Raw genomic sequence first — 9,494 nt, 5'->3', positions numbered from 1 at the left:
AAGCCACAGCTAATGAATGTGAGTGACTGGAGACGGCTCCTGTCTTCACATTAATGGACCTGGAGAGCTCTACTGAGTGACCATCAGCCTAGGTGATTTCACACATAATCACCAGAGCATGCCTCCACACAAGCACACACACACACACACACACACACACACACACACACACACACACACACACACACACACACACACACACACACACACACACACACACTCACACACACACTCACACTCACTCACAAACACACACACACCCACTCAGACTCACACTCACACTCACACACAAACACAAACACACGCACACACTCACACTCACACTCACACTCTCACACACAAACACACACATACAGACACACACACACACGCTCACTTATACACACATACACACACACATACAGACACACACACACACACACACACACACATAGACACACACACACACACACACATACACAAACACACGCACACACTCATACTCACACACAAACACACACACACACACACACACATACAGACGCACACACACACACACTCACACCCTGCTTCACTTCATTCATACACACACATACACACACACACACACACGCACACACACTCTGAATAACTTCATTCATACAGACACACATACACAGTATCTCACTCTCACACAAACATACACTTTTTCTTCCTTGCTCAGACACACAAGCACGCACTGATTAAAAGTGTGGATCATTTTTTCAAAGGGTTCTTACTGTATATTCAGTAAGTCAAAAAAATCCTTAAAGTTTCTCACTGGTATCCAGGTAAACGAGGCCCACATGGTCAGAAAAAAATTCCTTTGCTCCTGACCAATTTCTGTAATAGTTGAATTCAATTATCAAATGATGACGTCAGGGTTTTACAATATACGTGCACATGTAAACAAATCATCTCCCAGCCAGCCCCAATGTTGATGCATTCAAAATGAACAAAACCTCTCCCCTGGGTTTGTACCTCAAAGCAACACCAGCACCAGGGAGCACAACACCTGTCTTTGTACCCTTTCCACTGTCACAGAATTGTAACTGTTGTTGCTGTTGTTGTTGTTTTTTGCGGTGTGCTGTTTCAAAACACTTTCAGAAAGCTGTATCTGATTCCCAAACAGCAGCAAGGCCTCACCACAAAAACCGCCTCCACCCCAAATCCACAATCCATTGTTGTTGCTCCTGTTGTTTACCCGGAATGCTGAGCCCCATTCCCGAACACAGTACCCAGTTCTACCCCGGACAGTTGCACCAATCACAGACCTGAGGCACGACAGGTTGTTATGCCCGGAACATAAAAGAGCATCAGATTACGCCGCAGAGGAGACTGTCCGCTGTAAACAGGGATTAGGGGATTACAGCCGCGCGTTGAATGTGATTAATATGGAGGTGGGCTGGATGTTGAGGGGTTGATGCGCAGTAATTGTATTTCCGAGAGGATAATCGCACATTACTGGGTCACTTATTGAACACTGTGAGAGGCTTTGGGGGCGAAACGCTCCACCATATGTTTACTTGACCTCCAGGAAAACAAAGAGGGAACGCTCTGGTCTGCTGCCCCGTTGGCTCACAGGATAGAAGCTTTCCCTACACTGCAAAACTTTTACAAGTATTGACAGCAGTTTCCCCAGTATGGCACTGTTTATTAACGGTAATATGACTGTAAAATCGAAATATAGTAGATTACTTTTAGATTTCGCTGTCAATTTAGATCAAATTTTACAGTGAATATTATTATCAGCTATATTAACGTGTATTGAAATGTATATATTTTTCTCAGCAGATTTCATTTGAGTTAGCTTTAATAAACTGAACTCTCTCCCAATGAATAACCTCCCTTTTCATCTTTAAAGGCTATTGCCATATTTGGGCTTTCGATACATTTCGATACATAATACATTTTTGGGGATTTGATTTCATAACATTTCAAATTTAAGTTCATTCAGCTTTTGCCCCTCAATTGTCCAACGCTGTGGAGCGTCTCCCAAAATTATTTTAAAATAAAACCAAACACGTGATAAATAATCCAAGTTGTGCATTAAGCATCGCTATCACCAGCCTGACAAAAGTGGATTTGCTGCAGGGTTGATTTGCTGTCTCAGCGAATGCAGGACATATTTCTGGTATACTAGCGCCTGTGACAGAGCTTGGGCCATTCAATTGCTACTGCTTTTGTCTGCTACTGATAGGGAAAGGTCAGTTCAATCCAATCTACAGTGCATGTATATTTTGAATTTCCATGTTTATCAATCTGAGGCCTCCATCACTGGTGTGTTAAGAATGGGGGGCCCATGCCTCTTGATAGGGTAAATTGGATATTTTATTGTTCATGAAAAGGAGCATTTGTTTTTTTATTTATTATCTTTCTGTTTCATTCATGGCTGTCTTGCTGTGAGTATATTTAAGATAGGTTCCGTTTTATTGTATTTGAAGAAATATCGGCCTACCGTGTGCTCTAGGCTACTACAGGCCTAATAGACAGCGGGTCTGGGGAGGTGCCCCCCGGGGCGCAGGAGGGGAAACAAACAACATGTCAGGTTTCCACGGTTTCCTCTCTTACACGCTTAAACTCATATAGGCTATTACTTCAAAATATGTCTCGGTGTGTTGGGTTACACGCTCGTAACGACGCCCATCCCTGTGCCGTAGGGGCGGGAATCACACTGTAAAATTCAACTGTATTCATTTAATAGCCATACATCTTTTTTGTCCAAACGGCCTTGTTTGTGTTTCCGTTGGCGGCTGTGGTTCGTCTGCCCCCCACATATGGCTCCGTCCCCCCCTGGGGAATCGCCTCTTCTCGCCTAATGTGTATATTAGTATGGGTTAAATGCTCCAGTCAATTGTGCATTAATGCACATTGCATAATTAATGCCGGCTATTTGTGAGTCTCTTAACAGGCCCGGGAATAAAGCGGGATCTTTCATGCATGAAGCCCCAGGTTTGTAAAAATAACGCAATTTATTTTTTCTGGACTTTTTCGTTCATGAAAGAAATGAGAAATGGAGAAAGAGTTGAGAGCTGTGTTTTCTGAGCACGGGTCTCGCCGGTCGTGATGGTGCTGACGATGTGAGGGCCGCGGTGGACGTGATGGATCAGACGGGACAGAGTGTGACCTCAGAGGAGGTGAGGTGGGCGGGACAGCGCTGAGGTTTGGCCCACTGTCACTCTGCCTGACAGCGGGGGTTAATAAAGCAATTTCGTTTCATTTGTTCCGTTTTCCACACTTTGTTCATATAAACGGGTGTCTAAATTGTGTTCCCGAGAAAATCCCTTCCTTCTTCGATCCTTTTTCGTGTTGCAATGCCCTCTATTTTATGTTTAGGCGTTCCCTGCAGCGCTGTGAGGGGTCAGGGGGGTCAGGGAAATATTGGAGCAAATTGTTATTGTATTACAGGCGTACATTTTTATTTGTTATCTTCCTTAAATTATATTATGTTCCTGCAAAAACACATGAATTGTTAATTATTGGAAGTATCGCGTCTGTTGAATGACAATTATAAAGTTACTCGCCTGTTTCAAAAACGATAAATCCTTATCGTTAAAATATATCTACACAAAATAGGTTGTGTAATAAATCAAGACTCGCGTACAGGTGGAAATTTAACAATATTTTCTTTGAGGAATGGCTACATATTCATAATGTCTGAATTATAAGCCTATTCCTCCATCTTCTTGCAGTAACGCCTTAATGGTTTAGTCGTAATATAATATTATTTCATTCTCTGGTGTTCTTTAACTCCAACCTTAAACTCGTTTTATGCTACCGACAAAACATTCACACATCGAGGGCCAACAAAAAGTTAAACCGACGCTTCAAATTTAAAAAGAAGAATAAAATATACAATTCTAGAATTTAGAAATATTCTCAAAAATAATGTTCAACTGCCTTTAGGTTTCTCAAATGTTAATCTAATGTTAATCCTCACTATCTCTCTCCCTGTGGTTGGGGTACAGGGTGAACAATAGGCGCGCACCGTGTTTTGATTAAAGAACAGTGGCGTAATTACCTGCCTTAATCACATTCTGCTGCTCTAATTGCCTTAACGACATGTTTCATTAAGTGAACCAAGGTGTCGCCCTACACCGTTTTTGTATACAATTGTTTTCAGATTAACACGCAATCACACGCACCGTCATGGAAATGGTTTTAATTCCTGATGATAGCGGTGATTCCTGTTTTGTAACTCCGTAATCCTCCGCCCCGGGCGATCCTCATCCTCCCGTCTCCCGTCTTCAGCTGAAGCCTCTCATCACTTAGAAAGTTACCGATGTGATGGAGCGTAACGCGTCCCGATTCCGCACCTGCTCTGTTCCCGACCCTCATAATGATGTACGACTACATGAGCTTCACCATCAATAACTTTCAAATTCAAATAAGGCAAATAATTAAGAGTCCATAATAAATATTTGCATTATAAAGGACAAAACTATTTCAGAATGATTCTTAATTTAAATAAATGAAAATGCTAACCCGTAGGCCTATGTCTATTTATTTAGTCAGCACACGAACAGACAACAGTTCTGTTGTTCAAAATATTTTAATAAAGCTTTAAACACTGAAACACATACAAATGGCCCTCCTCGACCACATAGAGCCTCGTTAGAGCAGGCCTATCTACAATATGATGCCCGACCTGACGCCATCCATCTTAATCGCGAGTGCTCAATGGAAATGTACAAATAATAATAATAATAATAATAATAATAATAATAATAATGATAATACAGGCCTGTACAGCAAAATGTAAAGAAAGTGCCATGCTGACCAAAACAACCACCTTGATGAGTTCAAATAGCAGAGATAGGAGGCCTGATGAGTGTATGTATGTCGTTGTGTTTTGGGCCTATTGTATCACAGTGTCGACAGACTTTAAAATGGGCCCTGCGCAAATATCAACACTGGTGCTTTAGTGGTGTCCGATTCATTTAAACCACCCAATTAAGTCTTCCTCTACAGTTTATTAGTTTTGTCCATGACATTCCTCTTGTGTTCTTCATATAAAATCAAAGGGTCATGAAACAGGCCTATACCAGTATAAGCACACAGCACGTCTCTGAAGTGAATCAAACGAAGCAGCGAAGGTGAGGTCGGTTCATAATCCATGAGCTTGTCCATATAGCCTAAAGTGGTCAGTGAAAAACAGAACCAAAGGAAAGGATCAAAGTATAGTCAGGTCACTCAGATATCCAGAAGATTGACAGCCGAGCGAATGATCAACAACTCCCCCTGTCCTGATGCCACTGTCCTCATATACTGTTTGGTTTTTCTGTCACTCACACCAGCACTTTAAGGATGTATTATATACACAATCAAGTTTTGTCTGAACAAAAAAGCGCTTCTGAATGCATTTGTAAATATTATAAAATAATTCATTAATTTTTTTTCTCTAGCCTATGGTGACCAACAACCAGCACGGTGCCCCCAGATGTCCCCCGTCCCATCTCCAGATGTCCCCCGTCCGACGGGCTTTGCGCGTCTCTGTTCTCGACTGTGCTTGGAGTCTCTGGCCGCGCGGTTATTCAGCTCGCTCAGGGCTTGTCCGTGCACTGTTTACAGAGGCTGGAGGTGACGTTGTTGAAGAGCGCACATTTCTCAGGGCAGGATGTCGGCGGCACGACGGTGGGGAAAGGGTACCCGGGCGGCGGCTCATATGGCCCTAACCCGGGGGGGGCCGCGAGGGCCGTGGTGGCCGGTATGGAGGCGGCCGAGATGGCCTGGCCCTGATTCAGGTAGGCCACCAGCCGCCGCATCTCCTCCAGCGCCTGCGCCTGCATGAGGATGTAGTTTTTGGCGAGCAGCAGAGTGGCTATTTTGGAGAGTTTCCGCACGGACGGGCTGTGCGCGTACGGGATAACCCCCCGCAGCTCGTCCAGCGCGTCGTTCAAGTCGTGCATCCGCCGTCTCTCGCGCGCGTTGATGTTTAGCCTCAGCGTTTTCTGCTCTTTGCTTTTCTTACCTCCTTCGGGTTTCCCCCCGCCGATCCGCGGGTCAGTGAGCAGAACCATGTCGCACCTGTCGTCGCTGTCGTCGTCGGGGCTCTGCTCCCCGCCACTGCTCTCCGCGGCCGACGTCCTGTTGCCGCTCTCCCCGTATTTCACACACAAAGATCCCGTCGGCAGACCCAGCGGGCCCCCTCTGCCCCCCGCCAGACCCCCCGGCTGGATCGGGTCCGAATCGGTCCCGTCAAAACAGCCGATCGGTGACTGGCGGTCTCGAGCTTGAAGTTCGAGACCCACGGACGACCGGAAAGGATCCATCTTCTTGTTGGACACGGCGCTCAGAGTTTTGTGGAAAATGTCTGCTGTGCCGTTCAAGTTCATCCTCCGGTCCATAGCCTGCTGTACCCCCCGCTGCGTGGACTAGTGTGGTCTCGGGAGTGGAGGACGCCTCTTAGAAGTTGGTTCTTCCCGGTGCCCTGGAAGTGTTGCGGTTCAGATCTTGAAGTCTTCTCCAACTTGTCACTGAGGTGTAGAAACTAGAGGACTCTCCAATAATACGCGCTGCTCGCTCTGAGCTCGCCAGCCTATCGCTGCTTCTCGGATCTCCACGGCGATCCCAGTCACGCCGATACGCCGAGTCTTTACATCATTATCTCGAGGCGGGTTATTAGAGGGGAGTCGCCTATTGGGGCAGAGCGCTCCCCCCTCTCATTCTTTATCCAATCAGGTGATCCTTTTAATTAATGCCATTTAAATTGTGACAAACAATACCGCGTGTAGCCCCTTTTCTGTGATCTCGCCTGCAGATCTGTGCTGACACCTGACACTCTATCTAACCCTATAAAGTGGTTATAAGTAATACTTCATAAATGAATAACTTTCAACGGCTATTCGGGTGAGCCATGTCCAGGGCGCACATGAAACCCATATGAGGTAGGCCTACTTTAAAAGCTAAGCCTATGATTTACATGAAATTCCGATATTAATATTTTGCTTTGATGTGGGAGAGGACATCTCGACCTACTCCATGTAAAACCAAATGTTCCGTTTGTGCTCTCGGGTTATCAATATATCCCTCCAACTGAAGTATTTGTGTGGTGACATATGGTTCTTACAGGTAGTAAAATTTGGTAGATTCAGTTGTTTACAGAATCAAAGTTCCAAATTAATATAATTTGATGCTTTGATCTCTACAACGGGCCCATGCACCGAGTGGCTCCTGCATGCGTTTAACGCTGTGCCTGTGCGTAATTACGCACCTTCGCCTTCAACGGTGATTGTCATTAGAGCCATATATTGTTTTTGTTTTTTATCATTTTGCAGTAGTACTAAAATGGATTTTCTCCAAAATTGATTTGAAGACTTATTCTCTTATTTTTTAAGTCCGATTTTAAGCTCCACGTGAACTCATGCTCTTTAGAGAGCAGAAAGCAGTTTGTGATCAAAATAAAGCTCTACTTGCGAGTATGTATCGCCATCTACTGGAACGGAGTATACATTACCTTTTCATAAGGCCACAAATGAGGACGTTCAAAGGTTACCACCAGCGAGTGTGTAAGCCTCAGTGAAATAAGCTTTGGGTTTCATTTTGATAAAATAAGGATGCACAAAATCCTCAAATAAGGATGATCTGTTCGCCTCTGGGGACAATTGAGTTAAAGTTGCTTAACATTGTGTTTACCTGTTTCTTACGGAACACAAAGGGTTTTCTGAGCGAAAATAGATGGATTCCAGATGGGTTATTATAAAGCCTTTTTGTCTTGAATAAGCCATATTTTTAATATTCTATATTATATTTTTAACTTATGTCCCCCCACTAATGTTCCCTCCACTGACACTGAGTCCCCAGCCCCTCAACCTGACCAGATGGAGGTGGTGCTCCACCCTGTCTCTGCTCCACCCAGGGGCCGCCTGAAGGGGGTGCGGATGCGTGGTCGCTCCTAATGATGCGTTGGATAGAAGATTCTGCTAAAGTAGGGAGCAGCGAATCGTCAGCACAGGGGGATGAGGATGAGCCATCCCTACGTAGTCATCAGATGGAGGAGACACCACCTCCTCTGTAACTCAGGGCTGCCGTGGTCTGATGGCCTGGACGCTTGTTGACCACCCCGCCATCCCTTCATAAACCTGCTGTTTGTGAAGGGATGGACAGACGCCCTGAAACCCTCCTCTGCGTACAGACGAACACGAGTGGCTGGGTTCAATCATCGTTGAACGTGTCACGTCAACCTACTTTGACGAGAGAATAAAAGACCTGCGAGACATGATGAAAAATGACGTTCCCGAAACGTTCCTCAACGTTCCAAGGTCGATATTTCTTTCTGGTTTCACCTGTCATTTGTGGCATATTTCCCCCTCCTGTTACCGCAGGCCCCCAAGGGCCCGGGCGGGGCCAACGCCCGGGCTCCTGAGGAGTTATGAGCGGTAAGCTCTGTCAGAGACAGCCGCTTCATCCTGGGCCAGCCAGGGGAACACCTTCATGGCCAATCAGGCCGGGCTAACGAGACACGATGGTCCGGAGCCGGCCATTACGCCCGCAGCCCTCGCCGCCTCTGTCAGCACTTTGCTAATCGACAGCCGACTCTGTCGGAGGAAGACGTTCATTTGACTTCCACGTCAACTACCTTTTTTCCCCTCCCACAGAATGTGATCTCTCAAGGTGATTGAGTGATGAGCTGCTTGAAACCCAGTCAGATGATAAGTCGGCTTTATTGCTATTCTGCACCATTCATGCCATCATTCAGTCATTTAGCAGGCACTTTGAGTAGGAAGCCACTAACATTGACTTCAGAGACATGTCGTTAAAGAGCAGATAGGGGTTAGTCTGTCTCAAGGATGCCTGTACAGAGACACTGGGATAGTTGGGATTGGACACGGAAACCTTTGTTTGGGCGTCAAATCCCCCCGCCGATCCATCCCTCTTGTTGATTGTTGTTGGCCTTTAGTCCAAGACCCTGGTCCAGGCGATGCGCATCCTGGTGGCTGGGACACTCAATTACACTCAACTGGCATTCTGCAGGTCTTTAACCAGGCTGTGTTCCAGGGACACCCATTCAATACGCCTTATTCACCTGGTGGCCGTCGGTTCCACCTTGGCTCTAGACCCAGCCAGCGTTCACAGCCAAGAAGGAACCAAGATTGCCACTAAGTAAATAAGTTCCATCACCCCTATAAAATACTCTGCTTTATCTGAACGGGTTTTGCTGTGGCCAACCAGAATCCCCCATTCCTATACCCGTGCATTTGGGAGACCCAGGTTCAGGCTCAACATAAGATTTGGGTTTGTTTTGGTTAAGAAAGAAACTAGGTAACGGGCAAATACCCTGCTAATGCATTGAGGCATCCAACCTGTAACATATGTTATTGTAACTCAAAGTATTCTATACTGTCCCAACTCTAAGTTTAAGTTAAAGTTGAATGCTTAATCCCTAACAATGAGTGATAAGCGCTGTGATATGATATGCTTTCTGGAGTGTTTATCCACATGCTGTCCACTTAAGGCCCTGACATACCAACCCGATTATCAGTTGTTGGACAGTCTGG

The 9,494-nt window shown here is 45.5% G+C and overlaps 1 protein-coding gene across 1 annotated transcript; it reads right to left on the bottom strand.

Moving 5' to 3' along the window:
* Positions 1 to 5,349: 5,349 nt before the first annotated feature.
* Positions 5,350 to 6,503, bottom strand: bhlhe22 (basic helix-loop-helix family, member e22). Its single transcript, XM_056584677.1, has one exon. The coding sequence runs from the start codon at positions 6,342 to 6,344 to the stop codon at positions 5,541 to 5,543; it is 804 nt and encodes a 267-aa protein (XP_056440652.1). The 5' UTR covers positions 6,345 to 6,503; the 3' UTR covers positions 5,350 to 5,540.
* Positions 6,504 to 9,494: the final 2,991 nt, after the last annotated feature.

This window comes from Gadus chalcogrammus, chromosome 23, assembly GCF_026213295.1.
Source record: "Gadus chalcogrammus isolate NIFS_2021 chromosome 23, NIFS_Gcha_1.0, whole genome shotgun sequence".
In the NCBI taxonomy this organism is placed as follows: domain Eukaryota; kingdom Metazoa; phylum Chordata; class Actinopteri; order Gadiformes; family Gadidae; genus Gadus; species Gadus chalcogrammus.
Note: the sequence above shows the minus strand (reverse complement) of the source record. Positions and strands in the feature narration are given on the sequence as shown.

Bases quoted from the DNA above. Each gene is read 5' to 3' on its own strand.
- bhlhe22 (XM_056584677.1), bottom strand. From the start codon at position 6,344: ATGGACCGGAGGATGAACTTGAACGGCACAGCAGACATTTTCCACAAA.